At 36.6% G+C, this 27,273-nt stretch overlaps 1 protein-coding gene across 2 annotated transcripts in view; it reads right to left on the minus strand.

Annotated features, from left to right (window-relative positions):
• Positions 1–27,273, minus strand: part of SEMA3A (semaphorin 3A) — a 234,928-nt gene that overhangs the window by 73,355 nt on the left and 134,300 nt on the right. For both annotated transcript variants that reach the window (XM_027639838.1, XM_027639839.1), the window contains one exon: positions 21,729–21,848. In XM_027639838.1, the coding sequence (XP_027495639.1) occupies positions 21,729–21,848 (120 nt within the window). The remainder of the gene's footprint in view (positions 1–21,728; positions 21,849–27,273) is intronic.

Here is a 27,273-nt window from a genome sequence, read left to right on the forward strand (position 1 = left end):
CTGGCAAGAATATGTGGTACACTCAGCTCATATGTCTATATATGTACCTTCATAAATAGGAATGCACAGTGGGGCTAATCAGCATCCAACCAGATAATTCAATTACTGATACTTGTATTTTTGAAGAAGAAACGCAGCCTGTCTTTTAACAGAACTTTGGCTCAAAATCCTGGCTCATTGTATAGTATAGTTTAGTATGGTTTAGTACAGTATAATATAGATTGACTTTGTTGGCTAAAGCAAACTGACAAACACACCAACCTCTCACAGGAAAAAAAAGTAGTTCCCTTTAATGTTCTGTTTGATTTCTGCAGTAAACTTTAATGGAATCCAAATGATTTTGCTTTTTTTTTTTTCTTTTTGAGAAAGAAAACTGACATTTAGTTTACTCCACATTTCACCACTCACCACCAGATCACAGCCACCGTGAGAAGCGGTCACAGTCATGAATTGGGTTATCCAGGACCTGCCTGTGCTCTGCATAGTGTTAAGTGATGTCAGTAAATGCTACGGACTCCAAGCAAGGGTGGTGCCATCCCAAATGTGGTATGATCCGTGAGACTTTCATGCAGATCTTCTCAGGCCCTACTCTTAGAATTTCAACATGAACTCCCCTGAAGTCAGAGAAAGATTCCCTTCAAGTTCAGTGAACGCCAGAGGAATCTTCCTTATATCCCTTGCCATGTTTACATGTTAACGCAAGGTCATGGTAAATCCTTCCAAATGACTATGAATTAAAACAGTTGTTCTCCATCACCACCAACTGAAAAGGTTTGAACTGACAAATACATGATTTCTAAACTTGCATCTGTACCATCACCCTTCTGTTTTTTGTCATCATTAAAGTAAAGGCAATAAACACTGAGTAGAAAAAAAATCATGTGTGTTCTTAATCCATACTGATTACTTGTTTTACAATATCTGACTGAAATGCAAGCTTCATTTGCATTTATTCAGATAAATGTTAAATGTTTAACCCCACTTAATGGTTGATCCTTGAAATGCATAATTGCATTAAAACACATACATTTACAAACAAAAATAATAAGACCTGAAATATTAATCATCTCCCCTGCTGTCTCAAATCACCCTTTTCATTTTTTATTCATAAACAAAGGCACCTTTGGACAACGATTTGGGTTCTCTCCTCAGCAATGCTGGTGCAACCCCAGTGAAAGCCAACAGAACTAAAGAAAAAAGTCAGCTTTGGAGATTATCGAGAAGAACAAATATCAGAAGGATCCATATGTTTTTCGCATATCCATAACACAGATGCAAATTTTAAGTCTTTGGGTTACTTTTTGTAACTGAAGTGTTTCCTTACTATAACTTATCCCTGGATCTGGAAATTTTGAACTTAATTGGTAGGTAAAAAAACCACATCCCTTTGTATTTATTTAATGAAATATTCTCAGACCATCTGCAAGATAATGCTGCTCAATTTTCTATCACCTTGGATGTAACATTTCAACAGAAGGTGGTGTTTGTGCTGTTTGAGGCACCTTCTGAACTCTGCAGAGCTTATCTTCTCTTTAGAGATGAAACTTTGTTTACCTAAGATCTGAGCACTGATTACAGGCCCCTGGGAAATCGAAACATTGTAATGATAATTGGTTCTCGAAATGTAAGTTCCTCGGAAGGGAAGAACTCAGATGTATGGCCTTGCAGGAAAAGTGACCAAACATCTGCAAAGGTGCTGGAGTTCCCCCCGTGTAAGACAAGTCTCATGAAGGCCAGCAAGATCTGCTGGTCCCACACTGCACATCCAGAGATGCATAGAAAACCCGTGGGAACGAAATGCATCTTTCCCCTTTCCTTTTCTTTCGTATGCAGGTATTAAAATTAACACTTATAAATGGAACCTGAAATATAATAGCTCAGCTGTCTTCTTGTTTCAGGAGGTGCTAGTGGTAGCAGAGAAGCCAAACTGCAGGACTGGCATTTTATTCTCATATCAATGACTGCAAGCATCTGCTCCAAAACTGATTCAGTCCATGGTACTCTGTTCTTGTGTCCTCTGAATTAAGACCTTAAAAGACTAGAAGCATAATCAATTTTCATATAGATTAAAGAAACGGGAATTTTAGCACTACATTTCTGCCTGCAAATGTTTTATTTGTCAATGTCAGAGATAAAACATCATATTGCTGACTGGAGGTAGCTAGAATAGACCAGAACAACTTGTGAACTTTATGTAAAGGAGTGTTCACAGTTTCCTTCTGTATCTTTCCATAGAAAGCAATTCTTGAAACACTCATGCAGTGCATCTTTTATAGATCAAAAATAAGGTTTTAAAATAACAATAATTTTTTTTGAAATTTTATTTAATTTTTTTTATGAATGAGATTGATGCCCAGTAAAAGTCAAAAAAAAAAAAGCAAATGTCACATTATGAGTTTTTAGGAAAGAAATAAAGAACAAAAACAACAGTATCTTTATGCCTCTATAAATGCATGACACTTCTGCATTTTCAGTACTGTATGAAGTTACAGTCCTCTAACTCAAAAAACATACACACTGGAGAAGAGATGAAGAAAAGAAGAGTGCTCTCAGTTTGTTCTAAAATGAGAAACTGGCAGGCAGAAAGTTTAAAACAAAATAAAGGAATGTTCCTCCCATGTTGCAATTTGTAGGGCTTGGGGTGCTGTGGATACTTAAAAGATATATGAGCTCAAGATATGCCAGTACTAATTCACAAAAAACAACTAATTGAAAAGCATTAAACACAGAGATTCCACCCCTGGTTCAGGAAATCCCTGAACAACGAGTGCTGGAGCCTGGGAGACTCTATCACTAAGCACTGCTACATACTTGCCTTATTCTCCTCCACTGGCATTCATTATGGGACCTGGTGAGAACCAAGATACTGGGCTAAATGAGCCTTTGGTCTGAACAGATTTGACTGTTCTTATGAAATGAGGCAGAGAGAAATTAGGTAATTTAGCCAGGAAATCTATGCCAAAGCAAAAAGCTAATGTTCTAGTTCCTGAGCCTTGTCCAGTGCCATAAACAAAAGTATATAGTCCTGCCTCAAATCCCAGTAAAGTTAATGGCAACTGAGCTTACTCAGCACATGCAAAGCTATGCACAATGTGCCAAGTAAAATTGGTAAGGATCACTTGTGATGGGAAGAGTACATCAGCCTTTGTGCCCAGTTAGCCTTTAGTCTCCCAGTGATTCCCAAGGAATATCTCTGTTGGATTCCCAGTGCACGGACAAATTGCAATATGCAAATAGCCACTTGCATTTCATTCATTGGAGTTTTACAAGGACTAGCAGTGGAAGCCAAAAATCCCTCTCATAGATTTCCAGTTCCAAAACAACTTAATATGAATTAACTAAACAATCATATAAACAAAGATTTAAAAGAAATAAGTTATTTATTTTAGAATAAAAATCAGATAATGCATATTGCAATATTTCATAAAGAAAAATGTGGGGTTCTTTTAACTGAGTTCTATGATCCATATATAGCCAGTGGAGATTCACGTAACAATATTATTCTAAAATGTTCCCATCATTTCCAACACTTATTAAAATAATCTAATCTAATTCAACATATTGGAGGGAAGAAGAGCTGATACGCAATTATCTCTTTCCCTAAATTGTTCTTTGATTTGGTTTCAAGGGTCAAAGATCCACCCAGTTTTTGTGTTAATAGCCAGCACTGATGTCACTGGGAGAAACAGAACGGAAGATAGAGGTGGAGGTTGAATTTGAAGATAACTTTAATAAAAACATTAGAAACTACTGGATAAGAAAAGCAAACAAACATCCAACAAGTCCACCTCTTGTTTCATAACTCTTCCTTGCTTCTTGATGTATCATAATATCCTTCCTTTCCCCTTTTAATTGTGCAAACTAACAGCTGTCTTTTTAAGCATTTTTAGACTTAACTTCAAGTGCCGCACTTGATACCATATGTCACACATTTCCTCTCATTTTTTTGTGAAATGGCTTCAGATGGAAGGGTTTAACCTTATTTTTCTCCTGTCTGGATTTTGTCTTTTGGTATTTAGAAGCCTCTTTCTATCTTAAATGTCATTCATTCTACATCGTTTCATCAAATTTGATCACAGGTTTTAAATTCTGCACTGTTAATCTTCTTAACTAATATAAGAAGTTAAAAAATTCATTTATTACAAACTGTACCATGATGAGGATACTTGCTTACATAGAGTAGCTAAAGCAGAAGACTTCTGGTAGAAAATAGTAAGTGCAAGCTGCAAGCAGAAAATGAACAAGAACAAGATGTAAAGTAGAGCAGATTTGCTTACAATGGTCGTATGCTTTTTTCTTTCTGCTGCATTCTCAGCTTTCTACCACCATCTACCACCTTGCCATCACATTTGTTTTTATATAATTATCAGCATTTATATAATTTTCAGCATGGAGACTTGATCTACTGTCTTAGATGAAAATGTCTGTGGAAGCAGACCAAATGCTTCTAGTAGACTTAGATGCGAAGAGTCTTAACATTAAAATCTGAGTTTGACAGCATACCTAAGTTCATTTATTGTTTTCTGAAAGCTAGTGTGAATTGTTTTAATCTGGATAATAATTTGCCTCAAGTCTTGTAAAATTAAATTGTAACTGAAATTTCATACTGCTTCCTGATTTCCCTTCTTGGATTAAATTTGTATAATTTTATTCTTTCTAGTTCAGAGAAATGTAAATCGATATCCAGGAACTTTTCTGAAATGCATTGCTTCTGAGGAATTGCTTCATTTTATTTTTTTAGTTTTGTTTCATGGCCACGAACACCTCAGGCACTATGGTAGATGTGAAAGATAAGCATTATTTCTGAAGATGCAGAATTCTCTCCACTGACCAAGGATAAGGTTGGATCACTAAACCAACAGAGTATGCTTCAGGTGAATTAAATCAGGTACAATGACTTCTACCCTGAAATTAGGCTAGACTTAGGTAATCTAAGTCTGGAGGGAATAAACTGTTTTAACACCAGGAAAGAACAAAATCTGGAATGTCTCAAATCCTCTAATATACTTTCCCGTTGTCATCTATTCATCTTTCTCCATTTCATGATCCAGTGTTGGCTGGCACTATAAGCAAGCCCAAATCTCTCTCCCTTTCCTATTCTAAGTGTCTCATCTGTGGTGCTGCCTAAGCAGGGTATACAAAACCAAAAACTAGGTTGTTCTTTCGAAGCATCAAAATGCAGAAAGTTGTCAAATTCAGTTTTACTTCACATATATGTCCAATCTCCCTCAAAACAGTGAAACAATTTGCTCAAGTTCCGTCTGAATGAGGTTTTGAGACTGCTTTTTATAGAAGTACCTTAGCTTGCATTTAACTACACACAATTACACAGATAATTAATGCTCTAACTTGACACGTTGGCACATAAAGCCGAATCCTAGCTCGACAGAAATCAGAAAGTAGCCAGTAATCACAGTTCATCAGAGATTTGGCTTTAAAAGAAACTTTAAAAATAAATATTCTTTGTCTCCAATCGTTCACTGAAATATCTTGGAAAAATATTGCAACCTCTTTTTAATGCAATAATCTGAAAATGTATTGCAATTAAATTCAGCATTAAGTTTCATCCGTGTACCAGTGTGATGAAAATGGTAGCTATTCATACTTTTTCTTATAGCTCTTCTCATCTCACCTCTTATCAGATGGTTAGTACATTTAAAATTCTCCTTACACCTCTGTACATCGAGCACTACCTGTCAAATCCAATCTTATTTTTCCCTGTTTTACATACTAGTTTCTACTACAACATCATTTCTACTCTTTAGGTAAAGTCTTTGGGTGAATTTTCTTTCAGGGTATCATAATATTTTTTTTCTGATTTACTTTAGTCTTGTCAGCCTAGAGTAGGCCAGTGATTTAGAAGTAGCAGTCCCAAAAGAGAAAAAAGCAGGTAAGGAAGCTTGGGCTGCTCATCACAGTTATTTAGCTACTGCTCCAGTTTAACTCTTGCAGTAATTGAAATCCTAGTTTACCCCCAAAAGATATTGCTTTTATCTCTTTGAGAAGCTTTTGAAGGGTTAAGTCTAGATTTAGTTCTGACCATGTTGCTTACTACTCAGACAAACAAATAAGAAAAATATTCTAGGTGTAAAATGATAAAACACCCCTGCTCTTTTTTTTTTTTTTTCCACCAAAGGAATAATTCCAGACTGCAATTTGATTCCTCTTTCTCAAATGGGTCATATGGCTCACAAAAGCCATTGCTTCATATAAGTAAGATGTCAGGTTTTTTGTAAGCAACTGAAATCTTCAGTTTTCTTTACTGTCTTCTATTATCTGTTTTAAAGAATTTCCTTATTTATTATCTTTAATACTCCATGAAATATACTGATTGTAAAAATAATATCTCAGTCATTAAGTGTTATCTAAACTACTTGGTACAATGTCAGCTAAAAGAAAACACATTTTTAAGGGATTCTATATCATCCTTCCACAGAAAAAAATAACAGATATTTTTCTTTATTTTCTTTTAGCCTTCTCTTTAAGACTTTTATTTTGTGATTCTGATATGTGACTGTTTTTATAATGTCAGGAAAGTACCTTGAGTTAAAAAATTTATTGTGCCATAATCTTTGTACAGCGAGATTTAGCATTTCTGTATTAACCATCCTTTACACTGTACTCTTACTATCTCCCTCCAAGGTAATCCTTTTTACAGAGGGTCATGGCTTTTCAATGTCTGTATGAAAACACATTTGCACAAAGAAATAAAAGCCAAATTCACAAACCTACAAATGACAAGCAGAAAGGGCTTGTATTCCAGCTTGCTTTCCTGCAAAATCCTTTGAAAGGCTGAAGAGTCTTTTCAGGGCAAGCACTAATCTGCAGACTTGTATCCCTACGTTTGAATGTAATGAGATTCCAGTAAACACATGCACTCCACGTCGACACAGTGAGCTCCATTTAAGAGCAGTTTATTTTCAGCCACTTTCAGGCAGCTAAGACCAGACCAGAAATGCTACTTTAACTGAAATGAGAGCGCCTGTGCATGGATTTGCACTGAATTCGTGAGACATTCAAAAGTTTGCTTATGGACAAGGTTTAAGTCATGCAGAGAGCTCCTTCACTATCAAAACCTACTGCCTTGTTCAAACTTTCCTTTTTCAGTTCCCTGCCTTGACTGAGGTTAAACAAACTCAATTTTCCCCATCACTGTTCTGTTTATCCCCACAAGTCTTTAAGAGAATACATAAATCTTGTACTTAAGTCTGAATCATTTATTATTATATTATACCTTTTGGAAGAATCTTTGTGGCCTTATTCCATGTTAAATAACAGAAATTTTCTTTCAAGGCCAGGCTAGATGAGGCTCTGAGCAACTTGGTCCAGTGGAAGGTGTCCCTGTCCATGGCAGGGGGGTTGGAACTAAATGATCTTTAAGGTCTCTTCCAACCCAAACCATTCTATGATAAATGATGGCCAATCTTTCCATATGCTAAATTTGGTAGGAGTTTCCAACTTTTTAGTCAGGAATCGAAATTAATGATCTAGACTATACTCTACAGACTCCAAGGGACTTGTTCTTCAGTAAGTGTTCCAGGAAAAGACCCTAGGTACAGCAACAGTAGGTTTATGAAGACTTACTCTTTCATTATTCACGCACTTATACAATGAAATGAGATCCCTTTTTCTCATAACAAAAGATGTTGAAATGCATAAACAGAGAGGTTTGTTAAAACAGAATAAAATAAATTGTTATTAAGAAAAAGTAAATTAAGTTAAGCACCTCAACCAGCTATAATTAAATTGAATATGCCACCATGACTATTGTTGATATACCACCTTCATGACCACTGATGCTTAGCCAAACAGAAAACAAAACTTGGATCAAGTAAAGGGAAAAAACAACTGCACTATTGCTCTGCAGTTTTCTGCTGTTTGACACATGGTTTGTATTGTAGGTGCACGTATATCCCTTATTAAACCTTTTGCAGGCTTGTAAATAAACATTGGTTACACAGACTAATGCTGATTTATACAAATGGCAAAATGCTTTCAGGTTTCATGTTGGTCTCATACTTCAAACAACCTGGAAGTATAGGTTGAAATGATCAGAGAGTCAGTCCTTTGAAATAGTAATCAATGCCATTTGTTTTCTGATTACACATGAACTGGTTCGTAATTAAAAAAAAAAAAAAAAACATTCCTCAGGGCAAAAGAACTCATTGGAAAATAGTCTTCCTCTCTTACACTGTTTGTTTTCTAATCCACCTTCAAAAGCTGGCTCCAGGTCTGGAATCAGGTAGAATCAATCAGTATATATGCTTTTACTGTGCCCAAGAAGTAAAAATCCGTATTAACTGAGAAGCTGCAGCACAGAAAACTGACCAATTCTGTGAGAATCCTAGTATTAAGACTTTTTTTTGTTTTCACACCTCCATACGATAGCTTCATGTAGGCTTGGCCCTTATGTGTGCAGAGGGTCTCTGAAGGTCATCTAAAGATTATCCAGTGGACAGACAGCTCCATCACTTCTATTCAGTTTCTCTGGGGACTTCTTTTGGCCTGGGGACGTGGAACCTTTTTCACATGACAATGACTGAAGCTTCATCTTTTAAGAAATCTGAATTGCAGAGAGCAAAACCAATTAAGGCCAAACAACCTGCCCTGGGCAGAAGCCTGAGAACTGGAGAAGAACCCATAACACTGGTGTCAATCTCAACCAAAATATGCAGCAGTTTTGCATAGCACTGATAAGATGGTTCCACAACTGCTAATTATCTCACTGGCATAAGACCACATACCAGAGCATGAAAAACACAGATTTCTATTACAAATTCTTCATGTTTCCTTTCCTTCTGCCAATACTTTCCTAGCTGTGTTGAGAGTAAAGATTTCTACAGCGTGAGACATATTTCTTTTTATTTTTTCTGTTTCCTCAAAAGACATGATCAGGCAAAACATTTAAATAAGAGTAAACTTAAGGTTTGTAAGTAATGTCGTTCATTGCCCAGAGCAAGACCAATATTTCAGCAGGACAGCAGAGATCTGAACTTTACATCTTGCTTTCATATGAAAAGGTCTCAGATGAATGATCGATTTATCTAGAGGATTATTTCTAATTAAACAAAGGGAAAAAAGCAGAATATACTGTGTATTTGTCACTGCCAGCTTGCATAATGCTAGGAAATATTTTTTTAAGTCAAAATCCATCTGTCACTTGTGTTGCCCATGTCATAGTTCCACTTTAAGAGCTGATGAAAAATGTTTATATCCACATCAAGCCACTTGCTCAACTTTCCTGGCTTGGTTTATATTAAATACAGAAGAAGGCAACAAGCTAGTAATCCCTGAAAGCATCCTTCTGATGAGTCAGACCGAGCTGTTAGCAAAACTCTAGTCACTTGTTACCAGGTTTTAACTCCATGAAGAGCAGAGGTGTAAAAAAGACCAAGCGAATTTTAATACCTCCCTCATCTTGAGTGGTGCTACTTGAGCTTTGCACTCATGCAGTCCATGGAACATGACCATGATAATTCTGGCATTCCATTTCTCCTCATCAATTTTTTCACTGTTCTCATGCATAAACATTATTTTGCATATAGGAGCAACGAAGATTGTTTCTTTAATAGCAAATGGGTACATCTTCAAGTCCTCTGCTTTCTGCGACCAAGTATATCAGACACTTACATGTCTGCTATCCTGTACATAAAATAGATTACTACAAGGCTGATATTTAATTTGCTTAATTAATTTCATTGTGAAGGCATGTTTGAAGCCATGTTACTGAAGGATTTTGCCAAGGTAACCATTTAACAGCTAAGTAACCTTTAATTACTTTGCTGTAATGATACACATCTAAGACAGATATTGTTATACTGTGACATCTGAGCACTTTAACCTAAACGCAGTTATTAGCACTCCCATGCAAGATTCATTATGGATCATATTTCATTAATGGAGAGTATTGCGTTCTCATCTGATTATGTACTTGCAAACGTTTATTAACATATCTTTCTGAGTGTGACCGTGTCTCAAGTTGGAGGAATCCGTCGATTTTCATAACTCTGGTAGCACTTCTTAACTAAATTATATGCAATCAGACAGGAGAGAAGCTATATGATAGCTCTTCTGGACTTACTGGATATGCACACTAGACAGAAGAAGAGTTGCTTAGGGATGAACACTGTATACAATTATGACTGGCTGTGCAATATTCAAAACTGAAATACTTAAAATGCAAATTAATGCTGCACTGCAAGAATCACTGGTTGTGATTTATATCACTACAGGTGAGAAGACATCTACAGACTTGTAGGTGACTGCAAATGTACACAAATTAGAATAGATTAGATGACATAGCAAGTCATTGCCAATTCTAATAGGCATGAATTCATCATGATATATTTATCTATTTTGCACAATACCCACAATACCTCTTTTTAGCTAAGTTCTCCAGTGGTGACTGTTTTTTCATTCAAGTGTTTCGCACATTCTTTTCTGACTCACTGAGTTAAACAAAAAATATTTTTGAAAACAAAGCATTCTTCTGGGAAAAAATAAAAACAACCATATGTGAATTGTCTACAGCAAATAATGCAGAAACTGAAGAGAAAGAAAAAGCAGGTATCAGTTACTCTGTCCTTGAGTTCCCAAGAAATGGTGGAAAGTTACTCACCCTTTTCCAATGAAATGAGTTACTTAGGAAATAACTAATTTACTCAAAGTCCACAGAGGATGAACAAGTCAGAGGCATGTATTTTATCTGAGTCAGGCCATACTCATTAAATTATTTTTCTTACATAAACGAGGGAGAGGTGAAGGAAGGAACAGAAGGGCACAGTACATTTCCCTCACAGGAACACTGAGGGAAGATGCAGGGATTCTATATGGTTTATGCTCAGGAGCTCAAAGAGGAGTCGGCACATTTCCAAACAGATTTACCAAGTGCCATAAACAGAAAACAAGTTGTTACAAGCTATGTAAGCTGGAAAAGAGAATGAATGGAAGAGTAAATAATTTTTTTCCCAACTGACTTCAAGTGGTTTTATTCTTAGATTTTGAGAACAGAAAGAGTTGCTGTAATCACTTACTCTGATTTCCAGCATCACACAAGCAGTAGGCAGATGGGGTAAGCACAAATATTTAAAACAGTCCCATGTTCTTTCTATGCACAAAATACAATCTCTGTCTAAGCTATGACCCATTCCTAAAACTGGATTTTCTTCCTGCTGACAGGTACTACTGCAGCAATCAAACATACACTGCTGCACCAGGTCTCTAGTCACACAAAAGTATTGTTTAAACAAGGATGAGGGTTTTCTGTCCTGTAAGACTTTTGAGATCTTGAAACACCTGACTGTTTATCTATTTGTGTCATCTTATGCCAGCAAAACACAATGCAAAAACATGAAAGATTTTATACTGATAAAATCCTTTTTAAGAGTCTTTAGAAAAGTTAGAAAGTATGCAATGGTTGAATTCTATCTGCTTTTGTTTTGCAGAGATCCTTCCTCTTTTCAGCCATCTTCTCTGTGTATATGGCATATATGGGATTAATTCTTATGTGGTCCAGTAAATTCTCTCCTTACAAAGCTAAGTGCTAATTACTAGCCTAAACATCAATATTTAGCATTGTTTTCTTACCAAACTATGGAATACTGGAATTTTATGATTTGAGTTAACTTGGTAACAAATTTAAGACACTCCCTGTATAAAAAAAGCAGAGAAGAAATCCAGTTTCAAAATCTTTTAAAGGCAAGGAAGCATCTAGAAAGTATTGCAAAGCTTTCTCACATAAAATATGAGTCTGCACATAAAAGTGAGGATGATCAATATACTAGGAGAAGAACAATTATTTCCTCTTCCACCAGGCAGTTGCTGGAAATACCTATGTCCTGCAGTTTACTCACAGAAATAGCAGCTTCACCTGCAGTTGCTCTGCTTTATATCAAAGAAGAAATAAGATTTAATCATTGTAGAGAAGCCAGTTTTGTCATGCCAAATGCAGCTGCTGATGAAAGGAAGACATGTCTAAGGAGCTTGGAAGCACACCAAGGAGGCCTTCCATTGTGGAAAATTATTTTTTTCTTTCCTCAATTTGTTTGAAAGCTTTTAAATCTGTGAGTGTTCTTATCTTTCCTTTGGGGAAATGTCCCTTTTCGGGGAATTCTGAATCAGTGAGACTCTTACAGCCACAAGCAACATCAGGGAGATGTTTTGAGGAGAAGTTCAAGCATGAACCTCTTCATCACTATGGAGCAGGCACTATGGAGCATGTGCCATGGCCTCCCCAGGCCCTTCCTGGGACTACCAACTGGCCACTCACCACACCAGTGTACTGTTAAGTTCACACAATGTGAACATGCAGAAACTAGAAATATCAGGTTGGTCTGAAAGTATGGAAAAAGGCAGTGTTTTCAGACTCACATGGCTCTGAGAGTTAAATATATCCTACAGCCTTTAGAAAAGGCCTGAAAGGCACTTCACAGCACATCATCTCTCATAAAATCTCAGGCAAAGACCAGTGAAATTAGTTCACCAGTAAGATCTTCGTTAGGTTCTCGTGTCTGAATATTTAATATCACTGGTTAGTTTGCTATTCTGCATTTCACAGCTCGGTGGTCTGTGGAGTATCACCCACAGCTAAAACCTGCTGCATTGAGACCTTGGCTGTTTGAAGATTATTTGACAAGATGTTGGTACTGAGCTACAAACACAATACAGTCACTTCCTTCAGCAGTAGAAATCACATTTACAACGTGATTCTTCTTCATGAAGTCAGCCCCTGTCAACCAGAGCCCTGTGACATGAATCCCACAATGAATAATGCTGCTTTGATGCCGATCTGTCCAAACCTGAGCTCGGTAACTCCTTCTTTCAGTTTTGTTCCCTCCTGTGCCTCTAAATCAAGAAATTTTTTTATTTATAAGTCATTTCCTCAATTAAGTCAGTCTATACTATAGGCTGGCTTTCCACTGTTTTTATTACATTGGTTTCCCAACAGATGGTGGTTTGGTTGTTTTTTTTTTTCTCCCCCATATTGGTCGAGAGATCAAAGGATTCAGCCATACTTGTCTTTTGTTTCGGGAGGTGTGTGGATGAAATTTTGCATATGTTGCATGACTGCGAAGTTGGGTTAGTGTTTTCAATTGTTATTCTAACAAGAGGCAAATGCTGAACTTCTGTGTTACTAGAAATATTATGGGCTTTGTTGATGAACCAACATAATATTCCCACCCAGAAAATTGGATTGACATCTTAATACGATTATCATGTCTCTTAAGAAAGTACAGTCCAAGTCTGTAATGAATTAGGAAAACTGTATCATCTCATGGTAAAGTAAGATAACCATATGCAGTGGGAATATTTACATTGCAGGAATAAATAATTCATCATAATGTCCTTTAACTGATAGGAGAAATAACGAACATCCAAATGCAAACAGTGGGTGCACTTTCAGCTCCTCTGGTAGTCATCGCTAAAATTAATTTCCCTAAAGCAGTCACAAAACTCTGAGTCAACCCTCTAACAGTCCTAGAAATCAATGTTTTTTTCTGTGACTATACAAATGAAGAGTGCTCCTCAGTTTTAGCTACCCCAGTATAAGCCACAGAGAACTCCACTGAAGATAAATAATACTAGGAAAAAACACCCAATTAAAAAAAAAAAAATTAAACCCAGATTCTAAGAGTGTCTTTAACTTGAATCACTCATCATCTGAGCATATTCAAAGCTACCCGTGGTTTTAAGACATGGACTCAGAAAACAAGACACAAGACATCACATGTGGTATAAGTGAAAGTCCACCCAATGGTTCTGCCTGTGCACATGGGCATGCTCCTCTCTGCAAATTTACTTCTATGGAGGTCTCTTTCTATCTCAGTCTTTTTTTAGTTCTCTCCAGCAATAAAAACAAAAGTTTTCCCACAGTTCTGAGACTCATTTCTTTGAAACTAATGAATATGTTGACTGGCTTTAGTTCCTTATTCATGGAAGCCATTCAGCTGTGGCATACTGTATACAGCTCTCCCCTGTAATCAACCAGCATTTCTCAGCCACCGAAGGCGAAAGCCGTGTATGGTGATGGAACAATGGTCTTCTCAGTTATCTCAGTGGAAGTATGCTAGTGCATGGTTTCTTGCCATCAGGAGGTAAGGGGTTCAAATTTGACACTATTGCTCATGCTGGATTTTCTTTTGCATTGAAAAAAATCTAAAAGAAATCTAAAAGTTGTTTTTTTCAACAGTGGATGAAATATGCAACATCTTGCTACTATCAAGCTTCTTTTTGTGTCCCTGAATGTCTGTAGTGATCAGACCAGACCAATGGAAACACAAATGCTCTCTACAGACCATATCCTTATCAGTACTCTCTCATCTCAGGGAAGTTTTCAATCAAAACCAAACTGCAGAGTGATGGAACATCATCTGCAGAGCAACTTTCACTTACATTTTCTTTAAAACATATGTATAAGGTAATATTAAATTAATATGGCTCTGGAGTTTGGTTTTGAGTTTGTTTTGTTTGTTTTCTTAAGAATAAACTGGGAGGTCTGCCATAGCAACTTAGATATATTTACGAAGTCCTAAACAAAAGATAGCTGCTCAATAGCTGAAATGATCAGACTTGAATAGTGCTTGGGGTTTCATTAGTGATTTCTGCTGTGTAACAAATGGTCCTTGTAGTTGTAAATTCCACGTCTTTGTTCTGTTTCTCATCATATCTTATACTTCTCATCAAGTTCACTTACTAAAGAACTGTGCTCCCATTTTGCCTAAATCATTTTATTCTGTAGTCTGAGGAATGAAGGTGAAGAAATAAAATAGCCACCACACTGTTTTGACTTGTGATAGTTTAAAACCTGATTTCATTTCCTGCATGCAAATGTTCAACTTGTAAATCTCAGAGTGAGCCTCAGACATAATTACTGACTTTCTGTCACTTTAGGCATAAATAGATTCCAAATTGCTTAGGTGTAATTATGAAATATGCAACGGCAGCACTGAATGCATTAAATGACAGATGAAAACCTACAATGTTCATATTTCCTGTCAATGATTAAAGCAGGACCCCTTTGCTAAATACTTTCCCTCCAAAAATTATATTTGTACTGCATCTGAATTTTAAGATATTGAGACAGATCCTTTGCATACTTTTTTTTTTTGGAATAGCCTTATTCTTACAAATATACCTTTATGTTGGTAAATGTAAGGTCAAATGGATCATCTAGTTGTCAAATATTCAGCTGTCATAAAGGCACATCCTTCTTAATTGAATATATCAGGATAATAAATACTAGCTGCACACTCAAATTTCGATACATTTAACTGTGTGGTTTACATGAAAACTTTAGCATGCATCATAATTTTTATTAGGAAATAGATTCTTAGTAAAATAAGATACTTGGAAAAAAAAACTTTAAAAATTTTACTCTTCAGTGTTTCACTTTGCTGAGGACAAAATATCCACAGCAGCTGTGTAGACTTTCCCAACAGTGAGGGGTAGGAAAGATGTCAGCCATTGCTGCCATGTGTATTATTCAGTTGAGAGAAGTTTACGTCATAAATTAAACTATTCCGACAGCTAAATTATCGCATAAAGCCTAATAGTCCTGCTTTAAAGGATCTGTTCTGGAAATAAATGCTTATTGGAAATATATTTTGCTTGGGGATGACAGGATGAAGTTTTGAAAAATATGAGTTTTCCCGGTCTAACTTCTCTTTTAACAAAGCAAGTGTTCAAAATACAGCTAAAGTCAAAGGAGACCTGCAGTGTATTCAAAGACAGGTCTTGATAAATAATAGCATTTAACCATGAACGTGATTAATATTTGTTTACAAAGGGGTTTATGGAGTTTTTCAAAAAGCCTTTTAAATAGGAATCAAGTTACCTCTTTATGGTGACCTTCTACTTCCGTAACTTTATCACAAGATAACACAACATAACAAGAGGTGCCATTTGGGACATAGCACTCGACCTGTAAGAAATATGTGCTTCTGCATGATGGTGCTTAAAAATGTGTAGAGCTTCCAACAACACATCCTGGTTTCCCTACTGAAATATTTGTCAGACCTTAACAGAACAACTGGTTTGCTTAGGTTGTCTTATGAGAAAGGACTCTGTCCTTTCCCTGTACTTCTCTTGTAAATGTTGCATTTGGGTCACTGAAAAGTTCCCATACCACATTTTTTCCCAATCAATGTCATAGTGAATTATGACTTGAAGAAAGTATATATATATATCTATCTACATGTAACTGTATATAAAACTATATACCTTTAAAAATGCTAGGAAGGTGATAGCTACATGACAAGATTTATTTTTTTTTAACAAGCGGAGGTAAATTGTACATGTGTGAAAAGCCTGATTTTGAGAGAAGTATTTTCACACAGGGTAGCCTAAGAGCCTGGAAATTGATGTCATGTGGAGCAATGGAAGTGATGGTTTACAGACACATCACCTCCAGATGTTTGTTTTTTTTGTGATTTTGGCCACTGCCGCTGTGAGGTACCTGGAACACACGTGTGCCTAACACTGACTATCTTGTTACCTGCCATCCTCCACAAACAAGAACATCAGTACAGAGAAAAGGTCTAGTGCCTGGAATTTCCCCATATAGCAGAAATCACTACCTGTTATGAAACAAAGTGAAGCATATCAGGCTTTAAACATCTAAGGGATGTTTTCTTTTTTTCCCTGATGAAACTACTCAGGTAATGGAAAGAAGTGCTCTAAAAGGTACTTTTACTGTATCTAAGCTAGAGATCTGGCTCTTCAGTTTTATTTTCCTGTACTATACTAACAGGATATCTGGTAGTTTGAAAGGGTAAAGCACCTGTGAACTGAAGTAGGCTATTGCAGTCTGTGAACTAGATCTTCTTTTATTGGCATTTCTCTGTGATTATAGTGATGCTTAGAACTACTATGTTACAAGTAACAGTTTCATCACTCAATTGTGATATCACAAATGAGAATAATCCTTTCACAGTATCTTTTTTTTTCATATTTTGGTATGTATGAATATATATATATATTTGGTAAGCATTCAAATACCATATAAAGGTATTATATATTTAGTAATCATTTAAATATCATATAAAGGTATAATTAATTAAATGGAAAGAAATTAGCCTGAGGTGATTTGGAACTTAGAAAATCATTTTCTCAAATGCTTCACTTAAAAACCACAGGTTAGAACCTTGACTGATGTAAACTGACACAGGTCTGCTGTCTTCAATGAAGTTGGGCCAATTTATGCCCTGTCTGCTACTAGTGAAATCAATTTTTAAAACTCTGAATTTTTATATTAGATAATCAAACACAAGTTTTCTACCAGCAGTAGCACTGGTCCTTCAATTAGTGTGTTCTTTCAAAGTCATTCTCTTAGGAAAAAACCTGCTCTTCCATCACTATATACATATAAAATACACAGAGACAAAAAGATGGATGCATAAATGTATCAGAACAGGATGTCCATTACTCAGAAAATGCACTCTGGACCTCTTCTAATATGAAACAAAGAAAGGATAAAAAAGAGTGGAAAGTATATTTCAGCAAAACTTTATGACTTGAACCAAAGATTTTTAAAATACAGAGAGTCCGGAAAAAGCAAATATGTTACAGGTGGTAGCATTATATAACTTCATATGCAATAACTTAATGTTTTATGTACATCATAAATCTGAACTAAATTTAAAGCTTCTTTATTGATTGAGAAATAACCTGCAAGTAAAGCGATCCCAGACCTTTTAAGTTCATGTTGTTAAAAATGAGTTTTAATCTGTTGGACAATGACAAGAAATTTGGAATTAGGAGACAATAAAAGAAGCAGGGTTAGTTCTTCAGACAGCGCCTACTGATTTACCTCTATTGAAGAAACCCGAATGTCTTCCTGCTGAGGATCTGGCTAACAATTTTGTACAGCTCTTGAAATGCCTGTCTCAGCATTAAAAAAAAAAAAGAAAAAAAAAAAAGTACTATAGGGCATTCTCTACACCTCTACCTCTATAGAAGGGTTAAGTAAATGGAAATTCCTGTTCTTACCATAACAGGACTGTTCCCTGCTGGTTCACTCAAACTACCCCAAAGGGAGCCCTGGGGAAAGGGAGCTGGGTTCCTTCCCCCTGCTCAGGCATGCACAGGCAGGTGCATTCCGCATCCTGTTGTGATTTTCTAGGGGGTTTAATGCACCTCTGTGTCTCCCTGCAGTTGGATTTGTTCCTTTCAAGCACAGATCTGACTTGCATAATTTCGCAACTGTTAAGTACAACATTCCTACACATCCAGCCCTGTTTCCTCAGAAGTCAGTGGGTGCAAAACATAGTTTTACTAATTACTTTCTTGTTTCATCTGGTAGTTGGTTTCTTGTATTGTATTGCGTTATGAGGACAGAATGACACACATTGCCTAACCCTGGATCCCCATCCCTGAAGTTTGTGTACGTGTCTGTGTTAGGTCATCTCTCCTAAACTCACGCACATACAATGGATGATATCAAGCTTTAAATTAGGCTCTCTTCAGGTATTTTCTGTGTATCCACATGCTACGTTCTCTCTAAATATGCTCTTTCCTGCTTCCTCATGGCTTACGTGCTTAAAGTCTATTGAAACATTAATTTTATTCTTCTCTCTAAATGCTGTGGTTAGTCACTTACACATCTGGAATGGATTTAAGCAAAGATTAGTCTGCTTTACTCCTTAGACTGCGGTGTAATTCACAACATATTAGGTTGTATACATTTGCACACATCATTTTTAATCAGATGCACAGCATGCTGTTCATATCCTTTTAGCTTTTTATTATTATTTCTGATACTGTACTTCATCAGACTCAATTAGACCTGTCTAGTTTCATCACTAGAAATGGTTTTCTTCAGGTATGGAATGGGGCTGTGATACGCTGCTTCATATCAAAGAGATATTCAACAGATATAACAATTCATATTCCCATTACTTTATGACAGTCACACAAAGTAATTTATTTCACTTCCCCAGTCATAAAAATTGTACCATATTCCAGCCTCCTGCAGCCTACTCCAATTGCTTCCAGAGTCTCTTCTATCACTTCCCACTTTTTTCTTTTAACTTCACTTCTCCACCCTCTTCAGTTTGGCACACACAGATTTCCTCTCCACCATTGGATTCAGGCAGGTGGGTTACACTGAGAGCTCACATAAACAAGCAATCTTTTTAGAGAGTAGGTACGTTCCCTGACTATTGCCCTAATCAGTTCACATTCACCTCTCTAAGTGCTTGAAAAATAAATAAGCAGATGGTGAAATCAGTTAATTTTCCACGAGTGTTGTGGCAGAAAAGGAATCTTCAGGAAATGTTTTAGACAGCAATTTTTAACTCAAAAAAAATCAACTGCTTACCTTTGCTTATACTTTTTACCTTTTTTAGTATGCTAGGGAGGTATAAACTCTACATGATACAGAAGCAATGGCTCTTTGACACGTCCAGTGCTGCTGTCTGACATGAGAACATAAACCATCTGGTTCTCACAGATGCAGTGTGCAGGGGTGCAGGGGTTAATATTGTATCCCTCTCATTCATGGTGTCTCTAATAGCTACTGTCAATCAAGCACCCTCCTCTTCCTCAGCTCCCAGAGGAGATACACATTTGAAATTCCTGACTAGGTACTATGGGAAAGGAAGAAGTAGGCTCTAGCTGAGGAACAGAGATAGGACAGATTATTTTTCATTGCAAATCTAATAAATTCATTTATTCATCTGATTTTCACCTTTGCAAGGGACAGACTCTAGGTTGACTGTCAGATTTGTCAAACCCCAACAAGATGTGGGTACAGGTGCCTCCTGCCCTGCCTCACTTTCCCTCCACATGGGCAGACCTAGGCACAACTGTCCAGAGGACACAGAAACTTGTGCCACTGGGAGGGCAGGTGAAGATGATTTCACTCATAGCTTAAGTATGAAAAGGAAAACAAAATCTAATGGTGCCTGAGGCAGTTCAGATAAACATACTCCTGAGTTCTCTCATTTGCAAAGATGAAACCAAGGATTATGAGGATGATTCAGGCACAAGGGGACTTACAAACTCACTGCATAAATGACCAAAAAGAAAAAACCAAAGGCAAAAATTTAGATTTTGTTTATAGTTAAGGACTGCTAAAAAGAAGCTAAAACAAACATCCTCTTTCAGCTCCAAGGCCAAACACATCATTGATTCAAGACTTTAAAAATCCAGAATGTTAAACCAAGGTTGGATCTGGCCTCTCATCTCTGATCATCCTTTCTATAAATCCTTGATAAAGTGTGTGTTAGTTTTATGGTACAGCCATAAAACAGCCAAATGTAGAAGTAAATGACCTCATACCAGCTATCTCTCTGCAGATAGATTCCCTTGGCAGATAGCCAAGAATTGATTGACACACATCTTACGGAACTAGAGTTAATTAATATGTCTACCAATTCCCAAATGGATCTCAGGAAGCAGAGAATCTGTTTAATGCAGTAAGCAATGACATACTGTGTGTGGTCAAGAGACAATCACTAATTGCCAAGAATGCATTGTAATAAAGCATTAAAGAATCTGAACAAAACCCTTTCCGCTCTGCAGCTCCTTTATCCCTTCAAAACCTTATGCTTAGAACATTTTAAAGACTTATGTTTCAAATATCAAAAGACATTTTTATAGGAAAAAATAGTTCCCAGCCTATGAAGTCAACACTCAAAAGGTCTGTTAATTTTTCTACAAGAAGAAATAGTCCTCACTTATTTAACAATGATGTCTTTATTTTCAAGGAAATCTGCAAACCTGAATTGCAAAAGCATAAGGTAACTTAAAAGAGCTGATTTTTTGAAGATCACGGAAGCTACAAGTAACATAATTATAGATTCACTGGTAAAACATATCCACAGATGCTGAAAACACCTCAAAAGTCTGCTAAACTAAAACAGTTCATTGAGCAATGCTCAGGTAAGCCAGACAGAAAATACAGTGAAGTGGAATAATTTATATTACATAGTCATCTTAACAGGAAAATAAAAAATTGGCTTTTCTGGGGAGAAAAAGAATTGAAGTGGATCACAGAGACATTCTAGTTAAATATTCAGTCAGGAAAACCAGCCTAGTCCCACAGCTTCTTTTGAGCGATTCTGCCTTTTACCAGGGAAGACCATGTTTATCTATTTGGTTATGATGATCACTGACAAAACAGTACAAGAGCTACTTCAATATTTCTGCAACACTAAGCAAAAATCAGGAAGCTACAGATTAAAGCAATGGGGGAAAAGAGAGAGTGATTTACTTTTCACAAAAAAATAAGGAAACAAAACCTAGGTCACATATGAAAAACTGTCAGTGTGTTAGGACAAATATGAGATGGGGAATTTATGAATGTGGGACACTATTTTAATTCTCAGCCGGCAGAAAGCTGAGGTGGTGCCAGACTGCACTGACTGGAAGGAAACTAAAGGACAGAGTTGGGCCCAGAAAAAACATACTGGTTGAACTACCCCTCTTATATCTGATATCTGTCCCAAGTTAAAAAGAGAGTGCTTTTAGCTTCATGAGCCAGGTAGAATGGACTTCCTTATATTTATTTAAACTCTTGGTGGAAAAGATGTGTAGGGGAGAAAAGCAGAGATTCTGCTGTGATTTATCAATCAGCACATCAGCACCTGATTCAGGAGCAGGTCTTTCCAGATCCACCTCCCAGGCTACAGAAACCAGTGAGAGTGCATTTTGGCAGGAAGAGATCATGGCTAAACACCAATAAAGATTAAAAAGAGGAAAAGGAAAAATATTGTTTTAAGATAGTTTACCTCAGGATGGCTTCCAACTTCAATATAGGTGCAGACTGGATGAAAAGCCCCTGTCCCACAAGCATACAGGTGGGTTTGGTTGTAAGCCTTCAGCACCTTGATGAAATTAGCACATTCTCTCTGCAAAGAAAAGGGGAAAAAATGTATTCACGGAGTTAATTCAGTGATTTTGACTAATGGGAGCTCTTCTGTCTTAAGGATGTATGGTTGAATGAACAGATTTGTAAAGTGTGATCATTTCATGCTGTTCATAAGATTGTTTACTGCTAAGCATTTAATAAATAGCTTAATTTCTCATTTAAATATCTTTGGTTGCTATTTAATAAAGCATCCAACCCTGAAGAAAAGATTACAGAAAAAGAATTCTTAATTTTTGTTTCAGACATGCTTCATCTTTTTAATTTATGCTATTGCCATGTCTGTAAGACAAAACCCATTTATAGAAATGTGTCAGAACGAAATAATGAAGAAAAATGGACCAACTGTTTGCTTGTATTCAATTAAGTAACAATTAGAAGAAAAATGGGCCAGATGGAAGGAGTTGATGAAAAACAAATAATTGATACAGCATTTTTAACAATTATATGAGTGCTGCCTCACCCCCACTGTTTGTGTTTAGGGCCAGTTTTACACATATGAATACTTATGTTAAACTTTAATGCAATTATTGAAAGCCCCTAGAATGTAAGCTTTGCAAGACTTAGACTTTACTCTTTCTTCCTATGTAAATTATCCATCATAAGTTATTTAATTCTCAACAAATAAAAGCTTAATAGCCACACTAACAGTCCCTAGTACAAACATTATCTGTTATCTGTTAACAAAACTGTCATTATTAATGCCTAATGTTATTAAAATGGATAGCCAAGATGTTGACTTTTTCCATTTGTTCAATATTTTTATTTCAATCAGGTCTAACATTGAAAAGAAATATGTCAATGCCTGTGAGTCAATCTACTGATAAAATGAGAAATAACTCATTTTAAATAGGAGGGAAATGAGAACAATGCAACTGAATAAATATTTCCAGTAAAGTTTGTTTTTAAGATGAAGGAAATTTTTCTATGCATATTTAATGACTTTTTTGGTACAGTGCTCAACTCTACCTTTCCAAGTGGACCAGGGCCCATGGAAATACCACCTGAGCTGCCACCTCCACAGAAATCTCACTGACTGGCATCATCCCTCTCTGCAACTTCATTGCTAATTAAACCAGATACTCCCAAACACAAAATAAAGGTACTGCCAGGAAAATGCATGTGCAGTTTGAGGCATGCCTTAGGCCACCACAGGGAAAAGCAATGAACTTACACAGATGAAACACTGATTCCCTGACTTACACAAAGGACTGTACTGGTATGAAATTGTTCTTACAATTTTACTGTATATTTGCATAACAGATAATGGTAGTGTATTAAAAAGAGCACCCAGAGAAAAGCATATAGAACCTTGCTACATCCTTGAGTTACTACTGTAAACTTAGCTTTTCAACTGAGATGGAAGAGAAAACATAGAGATAGTTAAAGTAATCCAACAAGAAATCAAAAGAAATAGAGATGGATGTTATTCTCAATTCTTTCCATTGTGACCTTCCTTAATAAAACTACACTCACAATTTCTGACTCATACTTTTTCTTCCCACATATAAAAGTATAAGCATGAACATACATTTATTGTATTTATGTTTATTCACAGACTGCTTTCCACTGTCAGAGTGGTAGAGTACTAAGCAAATATCTGGCATAAATAATCAACAAAATGTTTCAATATTTTTATTAATGTTGCTGTCCTTTGCTCCTTTAAATAAAAGTATGTTAACAATTCAATGCCTGCAAGAGTAAAATGGACAAACACCCCAAATTCATGTAAAATTAAAAATTGACAAAATTGAAATCGATCCTTTCTTAAATTCTAATATTCTGTGTTTCAGATGGAGCATCTGACTTTGCCTCTACATAATTTAAAACTGACCAATGATGTGTTCATTATTAAATAAGTTAGAATTTTGTCACGTAGAATTGTATCTGGACAAATATGACCACAACGCTGTTTCAGTAGGACTGTGCTTTGCCTTGTCAGGTTTAATGTATTATGATTTTAAAAATGTCTTTGTGGTCTATTACTACCCTTTATTAAAGGTTTTAAAATTGCCTACATGAAGAATATGAAAAGTCAGAGGCTGGTGGCCACATATAAAATGCTGTGAGTAGATGGGCTGGACCCATAGTCACCGAGAATAGAAGAACTGTGCTGATTTCAGAGGAGCTGTTCTGATTTACAGCAGCACAACCTGTGACTCTACATGCACTCAGAATCACACAATCACAGAATATTCAGAGTTGGAAGCGACCCACAAGAATCATGAAGTCCAACTCTTAAGTGAATGGCCCCTACAGGGATCGAACCACAACCTTGATGTTATTGGCACCAGGTCTGACCAACTGAGACTGTTCAGCTGCTTATCTACAACATACAGCAAGAAAGTATTAGATAGCTAATGCTTTAAAGGTGAGATGGAAAACTCTGTTTAGATTAGGGACATAATCTTCTTTTATTTCTATAGATGAAATTAAGAAAAAAAAAATTATCATCAGCTTCACTGAATTATTCCAGATTAGCCTGGGGGCAAGGGGGATTAACCCTATTATAGTTGTATTTGCATGTCAAGTATTTACAATTGATATTAGTGTAAATGAGTAAATATCAGTAAAGTGACTCTGGATTTCTAACATATTTCCAAAATCAGATTTAGCTTATTCATCCCTGCTTTTAATTCCTTGTACAACGTGTTTTTTACCATAGATGTCTGAGAAATACACAACCTAGTTAAACAATGGGGAAAGTAAATACCTACAGCAATAAACCTTTGACTATGGTGAATAAATTTATATAACATTTAAAGTTCCTAGTCCAGTTCAGACTGCTCTTACAGCTTCCCTCTGTTTTATAGCTGCATAAAGGAACCATTAAGGTCTATTCAGTAAATTCTCATACACCTCTCTAGCAGATTAGGTTTCTTTATATATTTTACATGGTAGTAAAAAAATAAATAAAGAGGGGTATTAAACCCCAATAAATGACATCAAAGTAAAGTTACAGTTCTGATTTAAGCCCTTGTCAACTCAGGAAGTTCAAAGTGAACTTTTTTCTGCCCTGCCTGGGAGACAGTGCTATTCTCTCTGGAACAACAGCAACAGGCACACTGATTTCCATCTCAGATTTCTTCCTTTGTCTAACTGTGCTCAAGTACAGCTGCACAGATACAACATCATGTGTGAAAACCTTGTACCTGGTTGTTTGATATTCTGAACTCAGCAAGAATTTGCTTTGGGATGATGAATACTAGGTTTTCCTGGTTTATGTGGCTCTGGGACAAAAAAGCTTTCCGCAAATCTGTAATAAACCAACTTTAAGAGCTTTGAATGATTTGCTCAGACTCTAAATCACAGCACATGCGTATGACAAAGAAGATATTTCGATCATGGAATGTGTGCGTGCATTGAATGCAATTTGGGTCTGCCACTCTATGGGACTTGTGTGACTGACTCCCAATTCCAGTTCATTTCCCCACTCCTGCCCTCACAGCACAATTCCTTCAGTGGCATTCAGGTACCATCAGTTGTGAAACCTGGCAGGCAGCTCTGCTGGTCCCGACAGTGGTGGCTACGTCAACTTGACTACAAAGCGATTCTCCAACCCCCTTGGCTGGAGGCCTGGAATGACTTGGGTGTCTCCAACCAGGCTTGTCCCACTTGGCAGCAGTGTCTCCCCCTGCCAGACCCCCAGGCCAGCATTATACTGTTAGTGTGAAGGTCTGTGCCAGCAGGATGAGGTATTTCACTATATGATCTCAGAGTGTAAGGCACTGGAAGGGAAACAAAGACAACAAAAGGCATGTAGCATCTCGGAAAATATGCAGATAGGAGAAAGTATCCACTGCAGGAAGAGGAGGTAACCCAGAGCCAGAAGCTGTAAGGAACAAATTGTCAGGGAATTTAAACACTGTGTCTGAGTGTGAATTGAGCCTCCCCACGCTTTTGTATCCATTTTCACTTTCCCCAAGAAAGGCATGTTGTTAAAGGGGACACATTCTAGACATATCCATACTGCTTGAATATTACTCTTTGTCAAGTGAAATAGATGAAGGAAGAAAACTAGACTTTTAAAAACTAGTTTCCAGGTGGAAATAATTTTTTTCATATTTGAAAGCAAGGTGTTGTGGGAGTTTAAATACTTTTAGCCAAATAATGCAAATGAAAATGAATGCAAGGTTTGAAAAGTATTACTTGGATGGGTTATGAAAATAAACCTTAAAGAAGATGAGTACTGGGATCGTCATAGTTAGTCATTGTAAATTCTTGCACCTAATAATCTTGTTCATTATAATGGGTAGCTTAATACTAGGAACCTTTTTCTTCTCTGTATCCTCCAAAGCATGGCCAAAGAAATGGTGATATGTGTAGTAGATGAAGTGCTCACCCCAAACCTGGGGCCCAATCAAATTTGCTTCTCTGTTTGAAGGAAAACCGACTGTAAACTTCACCAAAGCCCAAGAAGCTCCTACAGGCTTTCCTGGGGTTAATATGGCATATAAGTGCACAAGGGCATTATATGCCCTGAAGCAATTAATTCTACCTTGTGTCTAAGAGTTAAAGATACATTTGGCCACATGGAGGAAACACACCTCAGAATTTCACTGGGCATTCCTGAGTGAGAAAAAGGTTTTAACTCACCTTTTAAAAGGTGCATTAAAGGTGTTTATACTTCCTCTAAACTTGACTGAGGAGGTTGGGGGGTTCAGATCCTCAGCTCCACACTGATGATTTATTGAAATGAAAATGGCTAAAACAGTACTAAGGTAACACATCGTGCTACATCGTGGTAACACAGCCAAAGCCCCAACTCCACTGCAAATTCTGCCATGCTAAACTCCTACTTGTAGAACAAGTTGAGAAATTATTAGACCGCCACTTACATTCAGAGTGTGAATTAAAGTCAAAAAGGTCTTGTGAGTCTGGACAGATTTCTTAACTCTATAACTTTTAATTCCAAATATTATATACTAAGTATAAGGGTAGAGGGCCTGTCTTAAAGAGAAGATAGAGTGTTAATTAAGTTTTCTAGAAGGGCACCCACTATATGAAGATCAATATATCTGACTTACAAACCAAACATGCACATTTATTTTTTAAGAGTTTTCTAATATTTATATATCAAGTTGATAAAAGGGTTTATGCAGAGAGAGATTAACCTGAAAAAATAAATCACAAAGAAAATGTCTGCAACCAAAAGCATAAGAGTCGAATGCAGAAAGATTGAAAAACAAACACTACAGATATGTAACACTGATTAGGCTGTGTTATGCAGACTTTTCCCGGACAGTTACAAAAATAAAGTCCATCCATCTGTCAAAACATCTGCTATGTGTATGAAAATTAAAACAGAATTTAGGTGTTTTTTATGAGTTTCCAGTAATTCTCTCTCCTCCAGAAGCCTGGAACTTACGTCCTTCGATCTGAATTACTAATGCAGCAAATAGTTTTTA

This window comes from Corapipo altera, unplaced genomic scaffold, assembly GCF_003945725.1.
Source record: "Corapipo altera isolate COAL_440 unplaced genomic scaffold, ASM394572v1 1b, whole genome shotgun sequence".
Taxonomy (NCBI): domain Eukaryota; kingdom Metazoa; phylum Chordata; class Aves; order Passeriformes; family Pipridae; genus Corapipo; species Corapipo altera.